Here is a 26,106-nt window from a genome sequence, read left to right as displayed (position 1 = left end):
GTTGAAAAAAGGCATTGTGCACTCTGCAGTGGCTCCAGTCTTCACATACAGAGAAACACAACCTCCTGCTGAACACCGCTCAGACTCTCTGCATGTAATTTCCCACTCTGTGTGTTCTGCAGTGGTGTGAAGATTTGAGTCTTTTTTCGGCATGTGGCTATATAACCGACAACGGCCCCTTCCTTCACTCTGTCTTATTAGTCTCTCCTGTTGAAGCAAGGGAGCAGGATCATTTTGATACTCGTTTCTACTGCTGATAATACTGTACGCTGCCTGGTTTGAACTACTTCACCAAATTCCTAGAGGTTGTTCATGTTGAATTTGGCTCCTGAAAAAACAGATGAAATGAAGAAAAGCCAAATAATATACAGTATGACTATTTATTATTGTCAAAAATCTCCAACACATATTTTACATTCTCACTCAGCTGGTGTCTATGTGACTGACAACCTCCAACAGCTCTACTGGCTACACACAAGTTTTTCCTCAACATTCAACATTACCTAACAAGGATCTTTGGGATATGAGGAACAACATTTTAGGATATATAACATTGTTTAATATGAGCCTAATTTATTTAGCTTTCAGCATTTTTTAAAATTAGCTAAATATGCAAAATATTTCGTAAAAATGACAGAAAATTGTAGAAAATGAAAATGATCATTTTTAACACGTTTTAAATCCCTGTGTAAAAACAATAGGGATACTGGTATTTAGGTGGATTCTGATCAGTGTTGCTTCACTTCTTCTTATTCACAATGTTGTTGCAAATCCAGTTCATGCCATCCTGTTGGAGAAATAGAAACAAATGAAAATTAAGTCGATGCAGTTTCTACAACAATTCTAACTCTCAAAGCCTCAACTAACACCGGAGCTGGCCCTTTGTCCAGTGGTGAAGCAGGGAGGAACAGTTTAAAAGAGTGAAGTTGTAAACGGAGCCAACCTGAACTCCCTCCCCAGACACAGCTGAGCAGGCCTGAATCTGCCACTCACGGTCCCGATACGTGTGCAGGTTTAGACCTTCAGCAATCTCACTGGCTGGAGAGGCTGTGGCCAGGTCCTGCTTGTTGGCAAAGATGAGCACTGGAACTCCCTTCTGATTCTCCCTCGTCGATCAGCTCAGATAGCTCCTGCAGTCGTGACTTTTGTTTAGTTATACATATAACATACAACATTTAACGTATAAGCTTCAGTCACAGCATATCGGCAGGTTGTAATGCTTCAATAATCAGTGTGATGGAGGCAGCCAGGATGTCACTGTCACACTGCAGAGATTGCCAGATAGTGCTCTTCCCATATATGGGTTGAGTTTTATGATTTAGATCCACATTTTACTATGAATGTGAATGGAGGTTGTTTTTTGACGTGTGAGTACATGTTGCGCAACAGAATAAACTGTTCAAAATTTCTACAATACAAGTTTTTCTCAAGAGTTAACTTGTAATTGTGCTGTAATTGTTTGTACGTCTCTGTTCTTCAAAGGTGCCATTTAAATAAAGTTACTTACAGACTGACTTTAAATTCTGTTTGAATCTAAAGGTGTTTTACACTTGAAAGTAGTTCAACTCGTGAATTACTGTGAATACAGATATGAAGGAAAGTGCATCAAACTCACCAATCCTGTCTCCTCAAACCGCTTCTTGTCTGCACTGTCAATGACATAAATCTAAAAGAACAAATATGCAACAATATAATTAATCTCCTACACTATAAAGAAACAAAAATCAATGCATCACATGTTTTTTGCTCACTGCTGAATTGAAGTAGACTGTCCCAGCTAGATGCAATGATGCACTATTGCATATACAGTATATGTGATATCTTCTCTATGAATGTTTGGTGTATCATTCAGTGTCACTGACTGTCATGACTTCATCATGTGTTTATAATGGAAATACACAAAAGCACATATGTTCACTCACTCACCAATAGGTCTGTGTTCTCCAGGTACTTTTTCAGAAGGGTCTGATCTTCTCTGTCCTCCAATGTCCCAGACGTTAAGTTTCATACCATGAGAGGCAACACTCTTTATGTTGAAGCCCTGAAGTAAAACAAAGCTGAATTTACTGGGCTGAACACTATGTCTATGTCATTCAATTTAACACCGTTCCACTTTGTAGCAGGAATGTAAGATGTTCGCTTACAAGGTGTTTATAAGGATACGGTCACCGTGTTAATCTGTGGTCTTTTTTCATAATAGCTCTCCTTTCTCATTCAGTCAGTTAGTTGTATAACGTCTTTATCCTGAGCAGCAAATCTGAGAGTGGAGGGATCAACTGCAGTCCATGTTTATGTGTCAGGTTTGATTTAGCTTTGTCGCCACACGCGACAACTCATACAAGGCCACATCCTCTCTCAGGTGTCATGACGTGTCAGACACCAGATACAGTGCATTGTCACACTGAGCAGGTATACGGTATGACCATCACACAGCTTGTGAGAGAAAAGCAAAAGTCAACTGATCCCATTAGACTGAGTGAGCGTGCACGGGTCAGCTGGTCTCACAAGATTACATACAATCCCCTTGCCTTTGGAAATGCGGTGTAACACATCAAATACCTTCTAAAAAGCTTCAATTGCACACTATTAATTTCTAACTGTTTGCATTTTGAACACACACCCAACAACTCACAGGTATATTAACAATGAGAGGAAGACAAATGTTGTGTAATCAATGAAGTGTTGTATAATTACACTTTACACTAAGCGACTTTACCTGGGGTCACATGAGTGTGTGCATAAGTCTCAACACATGACTTCCACTCACCTGCGTGGGGGTGATGGTGTTCACGTCTTCAGAGGCGAGGCTCTTCAGCAGGGTGGTCTTACCAGCATTGTCCAACCCCAGGAGCACTATTCGAACCTCCTGCTCTGTGGACCCCTTTAATTTCTCAATGACAGAGAGTAAGCCTGCAGGGAATGAAACAGATTTGTGTTAATGTTCAAATGTTCAGGCAATACTCACAGGATCCTTAACAAAATACTTGTCAACAATACTTGTCGACAGGTCATGTATTCCATAAAGATTCTGTTTGGAGTAATATCGTGTTTAGTAGACTAATTAATTCAGAATTATATGCAGCTGTATTTCTGAGACTATCAATGCAAGAAAAGTAACCTAGTAGAAAAGTGCAGAAAATGACCTACATTGACGTTTCAATGAGGGATGCCCTCTAGCGGTTATAAGAATAATGACATGAGGAAAAAAGGAACAATTATGATGCCAGTGGGTGTGCAGATATGTGAGGACGAAGAAAGGGCACATTAACTGAAATCACACCTATATCATTGCAGGCAAAATGCAACAAAGCTGAAACCAATGCACAGCACCCAACCCCTGGCAACCTATACGGATTCATGAAATCCTGTCCATCCTGTCCATCGTTTACGAAGGTGACAAAGGTCTTCTGTTCTTTTCTTCCACTTCTACAACATTAGCTGATTGTAGAGCAGCCTAAATGCACCCTCTTCAAGAGCATTATTGTGGATTTTCAAGAAGTGTGGTCCGTCTCTGGCTTTACACCTGCCTGGCCTTACACTAGCAGGCCCAGACCTTGAAGGGTCCATAATGAGATGACACCACAGCTTTCCCATCTTAAAAACATAATTTTTCATGTGTAAGGAAGGAAAGGGTATGTGTTATGTGTCGCTTCAGAGGATTCAAACACCTAAAATCTCCCTGACCTCTTTATGAGTTGAGGTCAAAGCTCTGTCTGAACGCACATATGTGTCCATTCGCTTCATGCACAAGCCCTTGAAATCAGAAGCTACCGTATTCACCCCACTACTCTTCTGTGAGAACTAATCCAAGAAATTAATCTTTAGAAAAGCTGTAGTGTTGATTCATTGGTGCACTTTTTAAGATCATTAATGTGAAGCCACGGTTGTCCAACCACTGATGGCACAAAGCTGCATAAGAAGCTCTGATGCTTTAAATATTGGATTCTGTTACATAGATAGTTTGTTTGCTTGTTTGTCATCAACATTTAAAATGTATTGTCATTACCATTGTCACAAAGTCTTGTTAAACACAACACTTGGGAAATATAACAAGAAAAGTCAAATCAAAGATTACAATTTTTTTCAAGCTCAGGTCACTTACCTTTTGAGCTTCTCCCATGATGGCGTGTTTCCTGTGGCTTTGCCGGCGGGCTGTCGCTACATTCTCCAGTGAGGCCCACGCAGGTGTGTTATCTCTCCAGGTCACCAAGGCTAACTAGAAAGGTCACAACCGACCTATTTCCTGCCTTTCTCCTTCTCAGTGTGTATGTGACAGTTAGGTCTACCTGGGCATCAATCGCTCTCCAGTTAGCGAGCAGGAAGAGGGGGAGGGTGTAAGGGAAAAGGATTAGGAGGCCAGAATTAGCCTGGTCATCCATGCAAAGGCCACCCCATCTGCCCTCCCCCGCCTCTGTCCATCTCCACTTTGCAGTGGCTTTACCTGGATTATCCCTTAGCCACCTGCTGTAGGAGGAAACTGAATAAACAGTCCTTCCTGACACACTCACACATGGGTAGTGTTAGGAGAAAACATTCAGACATTGTGCCATATGGCTGAGTGGGAAACACTGCTAATGCACAAACCAAGGGGTGTGAGGAGTTCAGCACACACTCTTCAAAAGGATTATTATTTCATGTTGGTGAACCAGGGAACTTATTCCTGTTTTCAGAAATCAACTCTCAATATCCCATATCCATCCCTCTCTTGTGGAGATAGCATTATCATCCCGTATATCTGGAACATGTCTGCTCTCTAAACCAGCTCGCGTTGGCTGCCAGTCAGTGTGCAGACCTGTGAGTGGAGCATCAGTGGGATTAGTTTCAGCACGCCTGTCCTGTGTCAGGATTAAAACATTATAGGCTCTTTTCCTCAACTAAAAAGGCTTTCTGGTGAGTGGATGTGGTACAACTGAGATTGCTGTGTTACACAATGATCTATGCCTGGTCTGGAGAGTACACACTCGCGCACACGCACACGCACACGCACACGCACACGCACACACACACACACACACACACACACACACACACACACACACACACACACACACCAGTAATCTTGAATTGTGAATGGGACGTCCTCTCTCTGTTTAACTTAAATAGAAATAAGGATGGGTGTCTGAAACAGATGGATGTAGTATATTCAATAAACTATTTCAATGAGTAAGTAAAAAATACCAACAGTATCATAGTTATTTATCTGATATTTGTATGAATTTCATTATTTTCCTCTGTTGTTCAATGAAATCAGTCTGAACTGATGCCTTTCTAATCTCGGCTGGAATTTCATTTGCTTGAAATTCATTTTTCTATCATAAATCCACAGATGACCAAGACCATCATGGTGGAGGTTTGGGGTTTGGGATACGTGGATGGTTTTTAGGTGTTTCATCATAAATAAGTAACATGGACAGGGTTTGTTGTTCATTCTTAAATCAGAAATTGCAAACCGACCACCAACGTCCTCACTTCCTCATTACAAAGACAATGGCAAAAGTGTTTGTGAACAGTGACATCGTGTGGTGGAGACGCGTCAATGCCTCACAAGCTGTTGGCGTCCTCAATCTCCAAACGTACATAGTGAAATACACGGAACACTGCTCAGTTCATCAGTTCATAGATCCAGATTCATTTTGCATGGTTGTGAATTTCTATCATAGATGTAAAATGTTAGGTAGGTCAATAAGTGTACATCGTGTGAACATAGCTTATTCTTATCATAGAGCATATGTGCCCCTGTGGGGCTTTACACCGTATGTTTTCATTAACATTCTTAGCATTGTACTTTACTGAGGAATAGTCTGGCAACATGGATGTGTATACAACAATTATAGGTTTACTTCACTTAGAATATCAGGGAAAACTTCAGTACCCCACTAATTATACTATTTAAATACCATAAATCACACATTCGACAGGCTGCATTTGTATTATTTCAGTCTATGTTCCATTGTTCTAAACTTTATGTACGTTTCAATGTTGGAATTAAATTAATGGGGTGGGGCTGTGGGGATGATAGTCAATTCTGAAATGCACCCGTACTAACAAAGAGCCATCAATCCCATCTCTAAAAGTTTGGAGAGAACCTGTGGAGGTAAAAATGGGCACTGTTTTACTTCCATAAGAACCAGGCTAAACAGCTAAGCTAACTACAGCTGCTCCGGTAATCAGTGCCTGGTGTCACCTGGACTGATACATACATGGACGTATGACCGAACTCACTGAGGGCGGCCAGGTGAGGAAAGTTAACTGTCAATTAACTGACCTGAGCTGTTCGTCGAATCATTCCGGACAGTTCGATCGAACATGGTCGCGTTCAGAGGGACTTTACCGCAGCTTCTCCCGCCTGGCAAACTTTGCGGCCCAAAAGCAATTCAAGAATTATGAAAGATGGCGCCTCAGACCTACTGGCACGTCTGGAAGGGGGGTACGACTGTTACACACACACACACACACACACACACACACACACACACACACACACACACACACACACACACACACACACACACACACACACACACACACACACACACACACACACACACACACACACAATCGTCGTAGTGTAACTATTTCAGTGATTTTATCGAAGTAATGGTACATTTGATGAATGAATGTTCTGAAGTGTTGTTGAATGTTCTTGAATTGTTGAAATGTGAGTGTTTTAAACTTAGATCAGATTCTAAAGAATCTTAGATTCTAAAGTCATCCGTCATTTGCATACAAAATTATGAATAAAACAAGTTTTTGCAGAAATTGCACAAGTACACATTTGTCCTCAATAATGTACTTGATTACAGTTTAAAGATTACAGCTTGTTGATGTAATTGCATAATGTGAAATCATGGATTGGTTTTACATGCCACAGATCTTCAGGTTATTGTCTTAAAATAGCCATACATTCCATAAAAAACAACAACAAAATCATTGTAATGCAGTTATGTTAATTATGAGGTGAAATGTGTGTCAATGCGTTATAATTAAAAGTGCTGCAGAGCCTTCATAGTCTGGGTCATACAAAACCTGTAAAAGTCACATTCAATTTAAATTTAAAAATGAAGGTTTTCAGCCCTGAAAATAAACATCATGGATGTATTTTAGCTTCACCACTAGTGTATAGAAGAGTATACGTAGCTCTGTTGAGGCTGCTTCAGTTAAGATTGAACATTGTTATGAAGTTTAGTTAAGATACAATGGATGCTTACATTTTTCATATGGACTCCTCACTGAATTTGTGTAAGAGAGACATGACATGTTCATGAATTAATGCTGAGCATGTTAAATGTACCGCCTCATCTTTTGGAAACTGTATGTAATTATGTCATTTTCGGCCTTCCACATTTGTCGTCCACCTATCTCTGATGCAGTCCTTCACCAGGTCAGACTCAGAATCATATCTTTGTAAACAAGGTCTAGAATTTATTAGGTACATTACTGACACATGCAATTGTCAGAGTTGACGCAGAGTTGGTTGTTTTAGTGTAATCCCGTCAGTAGGGTGTACTCATTTTAGTTCTCATAATACTACTAATAGAGGTAAGAATGTCAGCAACATCAGTCAAGTGTTTTTTGTGGTCAAGTGTTTGGTAAAAGGTTAGAGATTACCATGGTGATGCTTGAGCTTTGCCCTATCAAATAAAGTTAATTTGTTTTTTTACATTGAGAGACGAGAGACATTACAGAATTGAACAGATTCTTTTGTTGGATTGTTTCAAATTTCATGAGAATCATCTGGGTGCTTAAACTGAAATCTACACTTACAAACATCTACTTGTTTGCCTGAATCTTTGGGATTCCTCACTATTGCGTGTAAACCTTTGTAAGTTAAACAAATGTCCTGGTTGATGGTGGTTGTACACTGCAAATGAGTAATCCATCTATCCATCAGAAGCAAGCTCCAATGTCTTGTCTGTGTTCCCATGTCATAGTGTTTCTCAAGACTTTCTTAAGAGACCAGTTTTTACTATAGCAACCCAAGTTCCTCTATTGTGGTTTGTTGCTATGGTAAGACTTCCCCAACAGGCAGGAAGTGACAGGAGTTTTCGTGAAAAGTGTTAGGGTGGAGCACTCCCCTGTGCCCCCAGACAGCGTGTACATCACATTGGACTTCAGTTCGTCTGTTGTCTGGGCCGCAATGGCGAAAAATGGCAAATCTCTGGGTATTCCTGTTGGGCTAATGGTGAGTTAAGAACACTAGGTCTGGTTTGTTTCTTCACCAGTCTTGTGGATCCCCTGGATAGTCTCTGTGTTTAAGGTGTTTGAAGACGCCTCTGCTGGTGAATCTGAGGCTTCATCACTCAGTACAAAGTGAAAGTATCTTTGGTCTACATTTTGAACTGTTATATTACTCAGTTGGCTTCCGCATAACATTTTTGTGCAAAAATTGTACAGAATCTCCTTTTATATTTCTCCCATCCTGACCTGAGCCACATCTGATCAATCCGTGACACTGAAACAGAGTGGGCCTGAGTCAGAGGCGGAAACAACACCATGTCTGTTCTCCATCTGTCATGAGTCGGCAGAGTTGGCCAGTGAGACCAGTGTTTGTCTTGATATCTTCATCTATGAGGATGATCTCTCTAAATATGTATGAAACAAAGATGGAGCAGATCTGGATGCTTGTTTGAGTTTAAAAGCAACAAAAAACACTTTTTTTGACTTTGCCGTGATCCAAGATGTCGTCATATTTGGTTCTCTGTCTTATCTTGCAAAATGTATGTTGGCATATGGCAGCACAGACATGTTCTATTTCTGTGACAAGGGGAGAGATTGTATCTGTAAAAGCAGTGAAACATATATATTTTACCTTTTTTGGAACAGTTGCACATGTAAGGGGATTATTCACAGCAACTATAATAAAGAGATGATGATGATCATGTTGGTTAGGGTAAATAATACAACCCCATTTCAATAGACCAAATTATTCTATAGAAATCAATGAAAACAATTTAAAAAATGACCACTTGGTAATAATTTGATCTTCTCTTTCTGTTGTTAAATGCAAAATCTTTCCCCAAAACAACTAACTGTCAAGTACTATCAACTCTTGTTGCCATTTCCTAGCATGCTTAATGTTTAGTACCCAGACTTCACCTTCTTTTTCTTTTTCTTTTTTAACTTAAACCTACACACCTGTGGTGTAAGTTTAAAGCAGAGCCCTGGTGACCTCACACGCACTCTTGGGATGCCGTCAAGTGTTTGTTGCCCAAATAATTTTCAGAAATTAGTGACAGCAATGAAGATTTGAAGATGGTGAATGAAGATTTAAAGGAGCTTGACAAACTGACTGAGCCATTCATCAGTGTCACAACCACTTCCTGTTGTGACTGATTTCACTACACTGCTGCAAAACAATGAAGCTGGTGTTAAGTTCTGTTTAAATGAGTGCAGGCTGTGCGAGCTTCGGTCTTCCTGCTAACTAACTACAATCTATTCGTTTGTCACATCTTGACAGTAAATCACTCAAGTTCCTCTGTTTATTTTGCAATTCAGTCAACCAAATATTTAATTTTGCTGTTGGAATTTATCTTTTTTGTTTGTTTTTTTTCTCCAATTTATCTCTATAACTCTGTCTTCTCAGAGCCAGGCCGTTTCAGATGGAGGTAAGCGACTCCTCTGCTAATGCTGTAGATCTTGAATTTCTTAGAGTGGAACATGTTGTTGCATGTCTAAAGAAACTTATCTGATTCAAGTCTCATTCTTAGTCATGCAATTATGTTCTGCTAAATGGCTGTGTTTTTGTGTAGAGTGAATATGTCTGCCCGGGGGCTGTGCAGGCAGCCGCTCCAGCCTTCCTGGCACTCCAGGTGGTGAGGCTGGTCCAGCCAACAGTGTGCTGAGCTGGGCCGTCTCCTTTGAGAGCCTGTTGGAGGACCCCTGTGGAGTCAGCTACTTTTACAGTGGGTATCTGTCATCACATGAGAAGCATACTGTTGAGTTGTACTTTTTCACAAAGTTCAGAAATATTTTTGACCACCGCCCCCACCATAATCATATCTATTTCTCCACAGGCTTTCCTGAGGTCTGAGGTCAGTGCGGAGAACATTTTATTCTGGCAGGCTTGTGAGACAATTCAGGAAGATTCCAGGGCACCTTCGTGGCTGTGGTAATAAATTCACTGTTTAATATCTCTATTGATTCAGTTGATTTAATGGTCCAAGCTTTGAAGGGACAATGTATAGGATTTAGTGGCATCTTCTGGAGAGATAACAAGGTCTGACAGCTTGACCTGTTTTTGGTAAGAGAAGGTCTTTCAGGTGTCCATTGCAGCCCTAATGTGATTAATTGCTTCCGTACTGATTAAATATCCAACGTGTTGACCGATAATTAAAACAAGTAAGCTCTGAAAACACTGCATCTGCCATAAAATACAGTTTGCATTATCAGAGGTATCAGCTGTTGCACTGTAAGGCGCAAAGAGATCGAGGTGCACACACACACACACACACACACACACACACACGTTTCATTAATCACCATATCTTGACACATCTCCACACTGCCTGATGTGCTCACATGCCTCTGCCTATTTACCCTCTAGGATGTGTTGTGGCCTCACATTACTGTGATGGGGTATCAGTTCATGTGTACATGTGCACAGTATGGGGCTCACAGGTATCGGTATTGGTGCATCCTGATTCCTTCAGTCTGATGTATAATTATGTGCAGAATGGTGGATTTGGTGAAAACAGCTTCCTGTGTTGACATGTAGACGTCAATAAGAAAACAAAGACCAAAGGATTCTTAGTTATGTTGCTAATGAATCTGTCTCTAAATGACATTGAATCATACATACAGGTACTTCAAGTTACACCGTTCTTGTTCAATAAGCATACAAATATAATGAAGTTCCTGTAAGATCAATGACCTGTCACACTAATGAAGCGGTTGTGTTTGCAGCTGAAGGCAGAAGCTCGATCCCATCTATAACATCTACCTTTCTGAAAGTGCCCCCCCTACTCAGTCAACATTGATGACACAGCCAAGGTGGAGGAGAAGGACCTGGACGAGCCTACACCTGATATGTTCAACAAGGCTCAAGCACAGGTCTGTTCAAGTCAACAGACCCAAACTCACCCTCAGAAATGAAGTGATATGTTGTTTTTGCATTGGCTGACTGTAAATCACTGTCCTTTTTCTCTCTGTGTGGTAGATATTTAAGTTGATGAAGATGGATAGCTAAGAGGCGTCTTTGTACGCTCTCCTCTCTATCAGAACTGCACACTGCAAGGTGTAGAAAGCCAACCCTTACCTCAGCTTGCTCCAGAACCAGTCCACATGAAATCCTGGGAGGATGTGGCCAATCAAAGTCCCACTGTAAGTGATAAGAAGGCATAGTGCCAAGGGGAAAAAGTCAGATGTCTGTTCTATAACATTTTGTGTCAGGACGTGTTAACATGGTCTGAAACAGAACAAGCAGTCACGTTCCAGTAATCAAGGTGGCAAGAGCGCCTCGGAGGAACAGCGACAGAAAAGAGTCTCGTGGGGAGGTAGCCTATCTGTTGGTGCATGTGTTCTTCAAAATATTCATGTCAAGGCTTATCATTATCTCATGGGTTTGTTTATCTGTAGATAGATCCAATACCCACGTCACAGTCTCTCGGAAAGTGTCCAGTATGTCTGTAAAGTCGACCAGCAGTGTGGAGCTTGGCTCCCTCTACAGGCAGGATGTGGTCAGTATATGTATGACATTAAACATAAAACATATTTCACAATTTAAAGACAAAACAATAACATTATTTTTCACTGTTATGTCCTTTTATGTTTGTAGAATGGACAATCAAGTCCCTGTGCCCCAGATCAGTGTGGTGGAGTTGGTCGGTTTGGGATGGAAGGGGGCTACTGCTGTGTCTACCTACCTGATGGCAGTGCCTCTCTGGCCCCTACACGTCCAGGCTTACCCATTAGAGACATGCTTACTGGCCTGTGTGAGAAGAGAGGCTTCCCGCTGAAAGATGTCGTCATTTACCTCCATGGCAAGGACAAGGTGATCACCAGGCCGCTCAGTTTCCCAGTTTTTCAAATATCAGTCGACAGGCTATGAAGAAATGTTTTACTGTACCACGCATTGAAGTATTTTTACTAGGTTTGCAATAGGCAGTATGAGTATGAGAGGGGACGATGTTCTTCCAGTTTGAACACATGTTCTCAACATCTCACTTGTTTACTGTGTGTTGGAGTAACGTAGCTCCGGTTGTAGATAGAGCCCATCTGGAAGTCACAAACCTCTGTCTGATACAGTGGTGCTGTCTCTGCAGCACCCCTTATCACTGGAGCAGGACTGCTCTGTACTCATGGATCAGCAGGTCTCTTTGGAGCTCCGCGTGACATTTGTGTAAGTTAATTACGCAACTTTCTTTTTTGTCAACCAGCAGATTTCCACACAGCCTTCCCCTCTGCAGAATGCAGTTCCCAACATGTAATCAGGCGTGTCCTCATGATAAGTTATCATTCTAGTTATCATTTAATTTGAATATTCACATTAGCTGTAGATTATACAGAATTTGGATTTCCAGGAATAAACACTTTTAACGGATATGTGATTCCCACTTTTTCATGACTAGACTTTTTTTTTTTTCATGGTTGATTTAATTTCTATGTTTGTTTGCCAAGAGTTTTAGATGTGTTGTTTTTTTTAGGTTGGAGATTGTCTTTACTGGTAAGACTGGGGGGATTGTGGTGAAGTCTAGTAAGACGCTGCAGGATGCCCTGTCAGCAGTGCTGCAGAAACATCACCTCAAACCACAAGACGCCCTGGTCACCATGGTGAGTGTGTGTTCATATGAACAACTGTACTAGGCTGTCACTGTGACCGAAGTGTTTAATTTTCAACGTACGCCATTCATGTCAGCTGCCCACAGGCACGTGCCCAGCCTGTGCCAAAGAGTCAAAGCCTAGCCTATGATGTGGGTAAAGTTGTTTAGAAGTACTACGGTATGGAGGAAAGAGCAAGCATCGTCACAGCAGGATTTCTGATCATACATTATACCCGTTTGTGTAGATGACCAGCATATGACAAGCATTTATTAGTTATCGAGAGTAAAGACACTAGTATGGTGTTCTTTCTAGTAACCCATTTCAGTTTACCAGTTTAACGTCAACAGCGCACTAGTAGAGTAACTGCACATTACTAACACATTTCCTACTACTGGTGGCACGTTTTGCCAACTAGTAGTATGCAACTGCAGTCTACTAGTAAACTCGCTGCACCAGTAACATCAATAGACCCAACTAAGAGTCATTAGTCAATTTTTTTTTACCGAATTAATACCGTCACTTGCTTGGTCTAACAGTACTAACAAAGAAAAATTTCTAATAACTTCGCAAGTGTTGGTGATTTTGATCATAATAATAGTCTTGTTAAGTAGTCAACTTGTACTACTAGCTCAAGCCTAATTAAGAATCAAAGCACAAGGATGTACTTTTAGACATACATAATACTGCAAGTTAAGAAGAATGGAATTGAATGCATTTTTAATATTTTTGTAATCCCAGATTCTAAATTTTAGGTACGTTCTTACCAAACGTGGGCAAAAGTGTCCATGGAAAAAACACTCTAAAAATAGTATACGTTCATATTTTTTTTGCATGCCTGTGTGTCTGATTTTTTTTGCTACTATTTCCACATTTCAATGACATTACCAAAAAAATAAAAATGCATACAAATGAACTGTGCTACTAATCAATGACATGTCCAAGACTGGTGTAATCCACCCTAACACATTTGGTTGGCATTCCGTATTTTGAAAATATCACCCTTTTTGTGTGTTTTTTAGCCCTGTTTTATCATAGGACCCTGAATACTGGCATTTACGGGGTTAAGTCTGAAATTAATTGAATATGGTATGTATCATCAGAGGACAAGTAGAATAGAAGATTCATGCAAAACAGTAAAAACAGTAAAAAAATATGAACGTATACTATTTTTAGAGCATTTTGTCTATGGACACTTTTTTTGTCCACGTTAGGTAAGAACTTACCTAAAACGTTATGAGGCATGAGGGTTGCCCATATGACCTATCAGCATTCATATCTGGCAGCTGTTGCTAGGCAACCACGTGAGCCTATGTGATTTTTAATGTTTAAATATTTCTCTTGGAAAAGTAAGACTTTCACATCTCTTTTGCTGGTGCAATAAGTAATGTGGTTAAATTAAGCTGCTAATGGAATGTAATGCATTAATGTGTGTTTTCCTTCACTCTGTTGGCTTCCCGGTACACACATTAATATTATTAATAGATGGCTGTGATTGTTTCAAGTTTCTTCCTGCAGCATTTCTTTTCTCCTGTTGTTTTAGGTCGGGAGTGACGAGCCTGTGAACTTGAGCAGCACTGTGTTCAGACTGGCCAACAAGACACTGCGACTCGACAGAGTCAAAGGTTCATTTACTTGACTATCACTGAGATGAGATGTAGACGTTAATGACTTCCATTATAAGCTGATCCAGATCGGATAAAGACACATAGACACACCATCCTTTATCATCTGACATGTCCAGGATGTGGCTGATTCATAGCTTGCTCTGTAGACTTTGGATGTCGTCCAGTTGATTCAATTATTTCTTTAATGGGTCCCAGAAAGTGTTTCTGCATTTCTTCCCAGTCTCACCCGTGGCTGATGTGGAAGTCTTTTCACTGTCCACATTCTGCCCTAGTTTTCTGTGTCACTGTGTACACACTGTGTACCTCTATCTTGTACTCTCATTTTTTTGTGTCTCTCTCTCTCACTCTTCGTTCTTTTCTTTAGTGCTGCGATGTCCAAGCCCATTTGGTTTGTTGAATGCGATGCCACATTGAGTTCATTCACCTCATTTACCAACTGCTGAGAGACCAGAACAAACTTCACTTTGGATCAGCACTGAGTTCAATGACTCAGTTTAGGAGGAGAGAAATTGATTTGTGTAGGGTGGCTGAATCCTGACAGGAAATTGACATTATACAACCATTCTACGTTTATTTCAACATGGTGGCACTGAATGATGAGCTAACTAAATAGAATATGATAATTTTCAGCAGCAGTTGAAAACGTTGTCCCTGGCCAACCTGTTTTTGTGCTCACGCATGTTGAACTTAGGTCTTTGGTTGACTTGATTCCACAGTGGCACCAAATGTGTAGAAAGTTTGGTGGATCAGTAATATCCTTATCATTGTCATTCAGTCAATAGAGGTAACAGAGGAAGGATTGTTGCTGTAATTCTTGTCATGAGTACTTGATCTGACTGGTGTGTTTTATAAAATGAGAAAATCAAGTTCCAAGCAGCAGCAGTCTACTATTCTACCTGAAACTAATGTGTTCTTCTGTATTCTAGCAGGAAGAGACCAAAGCACCATTTCTAGAGCAACTGGAGCTGCTACGTCCACACAGGTGAGACAGTGCTAACGAACATACGATGGGTTTGTAAATTGACTTATTAGGACTAATGAACAAAAGTCAGTATGTAGTTTTGAATAAAGCTCAGTCAGCAAGTGAGACAGGGTCAAAATAAAAGTGATGATTCTCATTTAAGAGTTGTGATTCAGCCAAAGTCCTTTATGATGTTTAGTCTTTTGGTCTGTGGTTTGTAGACTCATTATAGACAACATTAACGTTTTAAACAGTCTTTGCTAAAGTCCTAATGTTTGTCTACAGACAGGAGCAGTGAGTGCAGGTGGCGTGGAGGCTCGATCGTTACTTCGGACTGACAGAGCCAAGACTCAGCTAAAGCCCAGTAAGAACCGCGACATGGATGGTACGACACGTCAACACTATGTAGGATAGTTGAGTGATATGTATGTTTTTGGATTGGGCTGGTTAAAAACAAAAATACATTTATGAATGATTTATATCAGTTTGACTAGAAACATTTTGAACATAAATATGTACGCTGCGTCTTTCCAAAACAGGACAATACGATGCATATCTAGATACACTGGCTATGACACGATACAGGAACTATATATTTTTAAATGTGAAGTTTCAGTGCAGCGTGTGTGTGTGTGTGTGTAAACGTGTAAAAATAGGTTAAGTTAACATATATTCTTTGTGCAAGGGTTTCTGGACTTGCTAACGAGGGCTCAGGGCTGCAGGGTTGAGGACCAGCGAGGTCTTCTAACCAAAGAACAGCTGGAAGTTCCCCTGTTCCTCCAGCTGCCTGCAGACCAGGAGCAGGTCACAGAGCCAGAAGAGTCCAGTTCCCCCAGATGTTCTACAACAGACTCCAAAGAGGTTTCAGAGGATGGAAAGTCCTCAACCTCTTGTTCAGCTGGTTCTGAATCCAACTTGAGGGAAACGACAGTGTGAGAGACGTTTTTAATCGTGTGCAATGGACATGTCAGTTTTATTAACAAATTAAGCACTTTTTAATAGGAAAAAAAACAAATAAGCTCAAACATAGGTACGCTGTGTGTCTGTTACTAAATGTAGTGTTATTTCAAAACACTACACATTGCAAAGTACTTACTATGAATTGTTTTATGTAGACAAATATGAGGTTTTAGTTCAGTGTGTAGTGCTGAAACAAATGTTTTGCTTCCCTGATAAATACTTTTGTTCAGTTTCCGTTTCACTTTGCTTGTATTGGTCTGCAGAAGTGTTCCTGCACAGGACTGACCAGAATTCAAGTGTATTGGACAATGTTTTTAGAGTGACATTTTGATCACTGTTTTCTTTTTTGCATGCTTGTTATTTTCAAATATGTTTGTGGTGCCTGAGAATGCATTGTTTTCTGTGATTGCACTTAGAAAATCCCTGGTCCAGTCCTGTTTGTGGGATTACAGATGGTGCATCAATTGTTGTGAGGTTAAAAACAAATCTGAGAGGTTTCCAAAGAATTAAAGTGTTTAATTGTGAAGTATCCATGCTGTGCTGGGGAAAAGGAAAGGAAATTCCTGAAGTCAGCTCTGTCTGTCGCCATCAGCTGAATCCTATCATCTTGTATAGTTGTAGTCTGGCAGAGAAACATTCCTCAGTTAAATTGTGTCATTTTTGGTTCTGGGCTGTGAGATCATAACTGATTGGTTCTTCATCACATGCAGTGTGATGTCATGTTTGTATCCAATAAGATGCTTTGTTTCTCTGTTGACGACATGAATTGCCAGCCGAGGTGTCTGGAGGGATATTGGGTTTTACTTTGTACTGACTAGTTAAAAACCACTGGATGAGTCATAGATGGATTCCTCTAGAGATGATGTCAGCTATGTTTCAGGGTATCGTGACCATATGAGGGTTTGGGAAGCATTTTATTCGTCTAGCTTGCATATCTGATTAGCTCTCACATGTAAGTTTGATTTACCTATTATGAACACTTAACATGTGTTATCAGACTGATATTATACCTGATTGTAACGTTCTGCCTGTCTGGAGACGAAGGATCCTGACTGGCATACCTAATTGTTCTGTGTGTCCATGCATGAGTGGTGCGTCGGCGGAGCTATGAATGGGCAGAGAGGGGTGTGCGTTCACAGACACCATAGCAGCAGTGACATCAGGACCGTCCACACCACTGCCACATCTGAGAAGAAAGGAGAAGAGACAAGAAGGTGAGTGACTACATTTCCTGCAGGTGCATGTTTTGTTTTTTTTTTTGTCTTTTTTGGAGGGTTGCTTGTTCAGTCATCCCTCTCTGGCACTCCCAGAATTCATTGTCTTACACTTATTGCCTCATTTCTGTGATAATGTTTTGAGCAAAATCTCCACATTCATAGCAATCCCCATTTTCATCACTCATTTTTCATCTTTACTCTGTAGCCTCATCTACATTTTGATGTATAACAAACCCCTTTCAGATGTCTGGCGGTGTGTATTTTCTTAACTCAATCCTTTGCTAATGGGTGCTTTTAAAAGATGCTCACTGTGTGCAGAATGAAATTCAGATCAATGTGTGCACATTAACGTGCAACGAAAGCGTCTGCGGTGAGTCACTGCTGCTTATTGTAGTATGATGACATCAGCACAAACTCACTTATCAGGGGAAATGCACGTGGTCGAGACCTGATTCTAATTTCAACTAGAAGCACTCTGTCACACCGGAGTGCATCCGAACAGACAATCTTCAATCACACGACATAACGTCCTTGCTACTGTGACTTGTTACCATGTTTTACCCAGGCTGGCTGTGCCAACTGCCAAGATGTGAACAACTGCAGTGTGACACGCAACATGACCTGAGCTACTGTGTGAGCTTATTCAACAAATCAGTGGAATTGTACAGTGGGTCCAGTGTTCCAGTGTATCACTCAGCTATTTGCTCTTACTGAATTGAACATTGACTGCTGGTTGCAGGCACAACTACTTCTTACAGCATGTAACAAGAAGTTAAAAGGAAGAAAAAAAGTCAATTACTGAACCTGACCAATGTCAATCCACTGCTGTGGGCTGGTTTCAAATCTTAAAAGATGTTTTTTTTCTTATGTATGAAGCAGTTTTTTGTTCACTGTTTTTTCCCTTTTTGAAATTTTCTATTTTTATGTGAGATGGGATGAAGAAAAGGGTGGTCAAGACTGCAAGGCAACATATTTTGTTTGTTCAGCCTTGCAGAAACAGTTGAAGCTTTTAAGGCAAAACCTCCTTCACTGCTCTTGTATGGTGCTCTCACGTCACGATATACGAGGTGTGTTGCCCCCCACCACCACCACAAAAGATGGAGTGATTTTAAATGTGCCACCTTGGCTATTGTATGCTCAAACGGACTCATCAATGTAGAAGTCTTTCTTAAAGCCTCAGGCTTTTTTTATTCCTCCGCTACAAAGGATGCGCTTCCACTTGACCCAGTCTGACCTGTGCACTTCTGGACACTCCATGGACATTTGATGGAGTGGACAGTGACAGGGGAAACCAGGGGCAGAGACTTGATGAGGAGAGCACGGAAATGATTCTCCTGTGGGTCATTTCATCCCTCGGTGAGCCGGTCAGAGAGCACTCAGGAGTCACTGAATGTCTGCCCCGCTGAGATTGTCCTCCTCTGAGGTCCATAGCACACATTTTAAAATAAGACCAGAGAGCAGAGCAGCATCGTGTACCACCGGCTGTGCCAACTCCACCACCATTTCTGTATGTGAGTTGTACAGTAGGTCCACGTCCAAGGACTTCCAGTTTATAGATGTGGAGCTGCTGTGACGTCAGCGGTCATAGCTGGTCAGTGAGCTCCTGTCAATTAACTCCCATTCATTCTTAATGAGCCCTGCACGGAATGTTTCCTGTCCAACAGCAGGTTGAACAGGAGGAATTTACTGTCGGTTCAGCAAGTAACTTGTCATCTTCATCTCGGTACTGTGTACTTTCCTGTCAACTGATTAAAAAAAGCATGCAAGGAATATATTCACACTCTAAACTATATAACATATGTTGAATAAGCAGAGGGGAGGCACAATAAGAAAGAGAAATTAATATGTCTGAAGCATTCAGCTATATTTTTCTGCTCTTATTTATTTTTTTTTAAGTCTTTTCAGGGAAGCTTATGAGTTCAGAGATTCAGAGACATCCGGTCAGTTATAAGTCCATGACTCTTCTGTTCTCTTGTAAAGGATTCTTCTAGCTGACCATTTTGTATTGCTGGAAACCAGTAAACATTCTGCACACTGAGACAACAGGAAGTCTTTCGATTTGCAGGCATTGACGAGCAGCATTGTGATCACTGGAGTAGAAAATGAGTCCACGTGTAAAGTGACCCAGAGCTGTTTTGTTTTTGTCCACCAGGACTTCTGACTCCAGCTGGGACAGTACAGTGTGAGACTGTGCTGACATCTTTTCAGATTGGTTTTCTAACATCACTAAAAGTCCTCACACTTTTATGTTTCCTAATCCACATATCATCCTTGTGCATGCCTGGAAAAGAATTTTATGGAGGAAAAAAAAGGAAACACAGAAGAAAAGATCCCATCGGCACGCAAAACCACATGAAAGTATTTTTGTCGAAATATCTGTGAAAGCATTTAAATTGCAGATAAGCTACATGCTGCTGTATGGCTTGAAATCAAAACGTGCAGCATAATGAGTGTAACAATTGATGTGCAGCTCCGGGAGCATCCCTTGAGGAAATTCATCCAGATTGGTGAGGTCAAGCAGCAACAGAGCACAAAGCTACTGAAGAAAAGAATCCTCGAAGGCTGTGACTTCAAGTGCACGTCTCTCCGCTTAGACTAATCTGAGATCAGGATAGCGTTTTATTCCCATTTCAATGGTCGTTATGTCGGCACATTCACACTGTAAACCTGTGTTCGGTAAATGCTATTCACTCAGTAAGACATACACCTGATCAGTTTTTTTTTCTTCCCCTGAGATTTCAGACAGTATCAGGCCATCAGCACTGAATTCCTCCTGAAGTCAGCCATGGAACAGAAGGCCGGCGAGGTGCGTAAGGGTCCAAGAAAGTGTTTCATGGTGCTCTCATATAATACTTCCTTGCTCTGTTTCTTTCTTTCTCTGTAGCGTGCCACCAACACCTCTCCTCAGAAACACATGAAGAACAGGTCGAAATCGACAGAGGAGAAGCAACGGTCGAAGAAGGTGAGCACCTCAGTGTCCCTCCGAGCGGAGAGGGATTATACACCGGATGCTTCATCCCTCACTTTCTCTTAATCCACACAGTTGTAATTGAACTCTTTACTTTACAGGCCTTTTCTTCACAAAAATCACTGCCAGGCAGATCAGAGCCGGACAAAGTGAAGGTCAGCTGTCACTTGTATTCACAATTCCCTCTGCCAAGGAGGATATGTTTTTGCTGGAGTTTATCTGCCTGTTTGTTAGCAAAATAACTCAAATTTTAATACAATTTTCAGGACATGCTAATAATAAGAGTTATCTATTTGTCTAATCTGTAATGTTGGTTGTGTTCTGTACACATCTGGATCCAGGAATCTATTGAAGGATTCTTACTCATTGTGAGATAGGGACATTTTCAACATCTGTGTCTAGAACTCCACAGTAGCAGCAGTGGACTGTCTCTGTGGACCAGTGGTTAGTGTGTCTGTATGTTAACCCAAAGGTTGGGGGTTGGAGCCCACCCAGGGACGGAGGTTTAGTTTTTGTTTTACCATTGGAATAAAAAAGAAAATTAAGAAAAAAAGGATGAAATAACGATTTGATTATTAGTGACAAAGGCATGTTTTGATGGTCAATGAATTTATTAGAGTAGATCAAATGAATGTAGGACAATGCTGTTGGGTGGAAATGAGCTGCTTGTTGGAGGTCTGTCACTCTCTGAGTTGTGCTTATGCTGTGTTAAGGCAAATAACATGTTTTAATTTGTCTCCCTGTGCTACAGGAGTGTCTCGAAGGTTCTGAAACATCCTCGCTGTCCACTGAGGAACTGAAATGACCAGTGGGACCACATTCAAAACAAATACACAATACACAAAAACGCAACACTTGATGAGCTACATCTTAAAACATGCAATGAATTTCTGGCTCGTGGCAAAAAATGTAAAAAAAATGTTACCTGGACACAGTAACTACAGCAAATCCTGCACACAGAGACAATCGACTACAAACAATATGGCACAATGATACTGTTTTATCGTGCTGTTTGTCCTGTATACTTCCCTGAAAGTTGGTGAACAATAAATATATGCTGTTGAGTGAAACAGTTCTTTGAAAATGTGGAGCAAATCTGTATGAGAAGAGCATATAAACACTTTACAGTGGTACAATGTTTGTTATATCTGAATATTTTGAATTCAATTTGTTAAATGGCAGGAAGGTGAGGAAAGGGGGTTAATGGTTGGTAACGACAATGACAACGACACCAAATTCTGCTTTAATTGTTGTCTACAAAAAATCTATAATTCATCACAATACAGGGATACAATGTTGTGAAAATGGTCCAGTGGCGAAGGTCTCACCTGTGGTGAAGGAGGCTGGTGTGCAAGAGCGCCAACAGTTATGATGCTAAGATCCTAAAATTGGATTACAGAAAATCCTGTGAATAAGCTGGAAAACAACTGGCGGTACGGTAGGAATGTGTGACCTTGTCACCAACAGACGGGAAATGAGGGTGTTTGAGAGCTTTCTGCTCTGCTCCGACTTAATTCCAGATCAGGATGTTTCTCCTGTGGACAAACGAAAAACAGTGAAGCCAGTGATGTCAGTTGACATGTTGGGCCTTCGTGGCTTCTAATTCGAAGAATGTCATGTACTGTATGTATACCCCCCCCCCCCCCCCCCCCCCGAAAAAAAATCAGGAAAATGAACTCCAGTGGGATTGTAGGTTTGAAAGCACCATTTTCTCTGTGGAACATGTTCATTGAGGTGATTTTAAATCAGCATGAGCCAATAACATATAATTCAGTTAAATACCCTTGAAGGGCAATCTGTTGTACAGCCAGCAGTCACTAAATAAACATTCAGTCACAGGAAGCAGTAAATGATATACTTAACGATAAGAAATAATTTAAAATCCAGTACAATGTTCTTAAATATACACATGGTATCATAAAAGATCCATTGGTACAACTAAGTACCTAACTTGAGCAAGTGGGAGAAGAATGAATGAATGAACCTCCTTAACCTTTTTGTAGAGATGAGATGACTGTTGGCTGTTTGGATTTCACCTCCTCTACTTTGCAGGAGAAGACACATTGATTTATGAGACACACAGATGTGGAGAAATTACCCGTTTACAATCCACAGTTAATTCACTGACACGTTTCCAACATGCACCTTCATTCAAATGATGAATTGAAAGCTTCTGCATCATATGGAATTCCTTGCTGTGCGGATAACACATGACAGGAGGTTAGAACAGGACTGATCCTGACAGCACTTTGATTGGCAGGTGTTAAGAGGCAGGTCGACCTCAGTGAGTTGCACATTTGAAAGCAGGATTAGCAGCATGAAGGGATGTTTGCCGAAGAGCCCTGGAACTGAGATTGAGCTGCTTTTGTGTGTACTTGTATCTCCCTGCTGCACCAAATCTTAAAAAGTTCTCCCTTTGCAACACTTCACAGCAGCAGCCGCTGTAGTTATTACCTCTCACAGAGTCCCAGCTCTCATCACCGTTTGGAAAATGACTCAGCCTGGGCAGGATTATTAAATTGCGCTTCTCTGAGGTCATGGATGGACGTCTGATGTCAGCATGTTTGGTCGATTTGTTTGGGAGCACTGCTGATATGACAGAAGCATAGCTGGACAAATTAACAATTATCCTGCAACTCAGCCAATCACCACTTTCCCCCCGCGGTGGTGAGGAGGACGGTGCCTGTGGTTTGTACAGTGTGTGATTAAATGTGTGTTAAGAGGATCTCTGCCCGATCATTTCCAATGACGACACGCTTTATCTAGACTTCTGGCAAAGTACCTGAGCATTCTGCTCAAGCCGAGCAGATTACAAGGCCGTGTTTTTGACCTATGACTTATCCCATGGAAGGAACGATCATTTAATTCCCTGGTTTAATCTCGAGTGCAGCTGTGCGACAGGACCTGAAGTGAGATGTTTCTTACTTTGCCACTAGATGTCAGATTTCTCCTTTCTCTCACATGTGGGTCCACGTTCCTCTTCATGTTGGTATCTGTCCCCCAACAGCTGCTCGAGCACCCGTTCATCAATGTATGTACCATGAAATTAAAACCTGTACATTAACAATGAGCCATCATCGGCAAGAGATGAACATCTCCCACTTCGAGACTTCTCTCACACAAAGTAAGAAAGAGACGTGACTGCAGAGGTATGATAACATGTTCATAAAAAGCCTTTCATCAGGACCGACGTTTTCTGTCATTAATTAAATGAATAATAATTATGCTTTCTTTTAAGTTGTGCCACTTTATCCTCAAGCAAAGGTTTGCAAGTCTTCTGTCACTCACTGAAACAGTCATGAATGTTTGAATGGTCTTCTGATTTGTACTCATAGGAAAATCCATTTATTGACAGTTTTGGGGGAGGAGCTCCTATGAGTCATACAGACAGAAACAAGAGCAGAGAATAGTAAGACACACACAAATGTACATATATCGGGACCTGTGCAGATTAGAGCCTGCAGGAAGATGCAACGCGCAAAGAAAACTATGCAATGACTGTAATTACTGTAATTTTGGCTGCTGTAATTACACAACTCACTTCCATCCTCTGCTTTTTAAGAGAGACATTAGCACTCCCATCACCACTGGAGCCCCCGAAGTGCCTGCCTTGAAAAGGGGGACTTTGAATGGAGTCTCAGCTCCAAAGACGGTTGAGAGTCCCTGTAAGAGCCGACAAGCAGCTGCAGGAAATGGAGCAAAAGAGGAGAAGGATGCTGATGTTTCCCTATTGATTCGTTCATTTAGCGAGCGGCTAGGCGGGACTTGTCGGTGTATGTGGCTTCATTGTGTGACCTTAAATCAAGGGCAGTGCAGGCCACCTTTGTACGCCTCTAATTGCTCGTTGTGGATTTAGTGTTGAGAGATGAGCGCGTATAAAACCATGCTGGTCTCCTTTGGAGTCTTTTTACTGCTGCAAGTGGCTGATAAAGACATTCACTCTCCCAGTTCTTCCCTGCGCTCCTTGCCGTCATCCTGGGGTTTTAATTACATCTCTTTCTCCACACAGCATCCAGAGCACCATGACTTCTCGAGCTGTAACTACAGTGTCCTCTGAAAAGAGCACAGAACTCAGCCACAATGGTAACTTATTACATTCCATCATTCTCTGAAATGATTAAAAGATGATCTTTTCCCCTGAGTGAGTCGTGATTTACCCTCCATGGATTTCAGAAAGCTCATCTCTCCTCACAGCCGGATCCTCGTCGGAAGACGCCAGGGAGTCTGACATTGCCTCAACCCTTGAACTCGCCAGCAACATACAAAAACATCAATCATTGCTCCAACAAACCTTTGTTGAGGGAGGAGAATGTTGCCTTTGACGGGCAATCACACCATCATCGGTGGTGGGTGCAGTCTGTGAACCACACGCGCATTGCATGAAACTCTGAAGACACAAAGTCCTGCTGTCACTCAATCGTATGTGCTACATTTGGGTAATGTAGTACTCAGATGTGCTCACTGATGCTTTCTCAACCAAGATACATACAAATATGTATGTATGTATGCAGATGTTTTTAATTTTTTGCTTTAACATATCTCTCTTGATGCTGTGGTGGAGACACCTCCATAGTCTAGCTTCCATCCTTCTCCTCCTCATCCTCCTCTTCCTCTTTGTTTGCTGCTCAGGCAGTGAGCTCTGCCTCCAAGTCAGCAGGGGTAAGAGCTGCTTTGTATAACCCTCAGTGTGTTGATGAGTCAGTCGGCTGATGTTTGACAAATGAGTGAGTCACTGCTGGCGCGTTCATTCTGTTCTATTTAGTGCCGAGTTTTAGACCTTTTTGACCTCTTTGGATTTCAATAATTTGAATGTGACTACCAAACTGCTCATGTCTGAGATATTTGTCTGATGTATTAGATAGATTTTAGATAGACACACACAGATGACTGTTTGTAGTAGGTGTGTAAAGGAGCTTGCGTCAAATGGATGCGTGTTGTAGAATGAGTCCTTTTAATGCCAAGTTACTGGATTCGACTATTTAAAAGACTGTTAAAAGGTTTGTTTTATTATTTTCAGCATCCAGTTGTGATGCTTGAGATTTGAATGACACACTAATGAATGTTTAATGTCCTCATAAAGACAGTTACACTGGTTTCACTGGTTTCAGGTAAACAAGCTAGATTGTGTGTGTGTGTGTGTGTGTGTGTGCGTCCTCTGATATCTATCATTAGGCAAAAATATTACAGTAGGCTGATAAACAGGAACAAAGCAATAAAAATATCTCCCATGGTGCATCTGTGGCAATAACAAATAAATGTAATTTCTTTTATAATTTATGGTCATAATCCGGGTGCCTGGCTCCAGGCCAAATGACATTTGTGCATTCATTCTCTTTGGAGGAATCAATAATGTATGCAACTTCAATTGATACTTAGCATTAAGCACAAATTAATAAATACAGCTAAATATAGATGTTTTAGGACTACACAAACAGAATGAACGTGCTCCAGCTAACAAATGCAAATTTACAGATACAATTCCCCCAAAATACTGCTGTTTCTTCCGTTAATCTTTGAAACAAAATGAGCCAGTTTCTCAAATAGTTTCAAATTAATGCAAAATGTCATTGTTTGCTCAGTTGTGTGTCTAATGCTTTCACGATTATTGTTTGGTTT

General features: G+C 41.1%; 2 protein-coding genes across 2 annotated transcripts; one reads left to right on the top strand and one right to left on the bottom strand.

The window, feature by feature from the left end:
- Nucleotides 1-739: 739 nt before the first annotated feature.
- LOC144741649 (ADP-ribosylation factor-like protein 3) lies at nucleotides 740-6,308 on the bottom strand. The gene is given in 8 exon segments (XM_078624152.1): nucleotides 740-787; nucleotides 944-1,105; nucleotides 1,107-1,130; nucleotides 1,616-1,666; nucleotides 1,927-1,960; nucleotides 1,962-2,041; nucleotides 2,768-2,910; nucleotides 6,266-6,308. Coding segments are annotated over 8 exon segments (585 nt in total).
- A 1,829-nt stretch (nucleotides 6,309-8,137) lies between these two features.
- On the top strand, nucleotides 8,138-21,295 carry LOC144741652 (regulator of G-protein signaling 14-like). Its single transcript, XM_078624156.1, is given in 19 exon segments — nucleotides 8,138-8,182; nucleotides 9,584-9,605; nucleotides 9,750-9,898; nucleotides 10,011-10,070; nucleotides 10,072-10,091; nucleotides 10,909-10,954; nucleotides 10,957-11,049; nucleotides 11,156-11,191; nucleotides 11,194-11,319; nucleotides 11,414-11,492; nucleotides 11,575-11,675; nucleotides 11,774-11,989; nucleotides 12,261-12,337; nucleotides 12,642-12,768; nucleotides 14,300-14,374; nucleotides 15,631-15,730; nucleotides 16,016-16,149; nucleotides 20,407-20,484; nucleotides 21,242-21,295. Coding segments are annotated over 19 exon segments (1,638 nt in total).
- Nucleotides 21,296-26,106: the final 4,811 nt, after the last annotated feature.

The sequence above is a fragment of the Lampetra planeri genome, unplaced genomic scaffold (assembly GCF_965212315.1).
Source record: "Lampetra planeri unplaced genomic scaffold, kcLamPlan1.2.h2 scaffold_637, whole genome shotgun sequence".
NCBI lineage: Eukaryota > Metazoa > Chordata > Hyperoartia > Petromyzontiformes > Petromyzontidae > Lampetra > Lampetra planeri.
The sequence above is the reverse complement of the archived record's forward strand: the minus strand, read 5'-3'. Positions and strand labels throughout refer to the sequence as shown.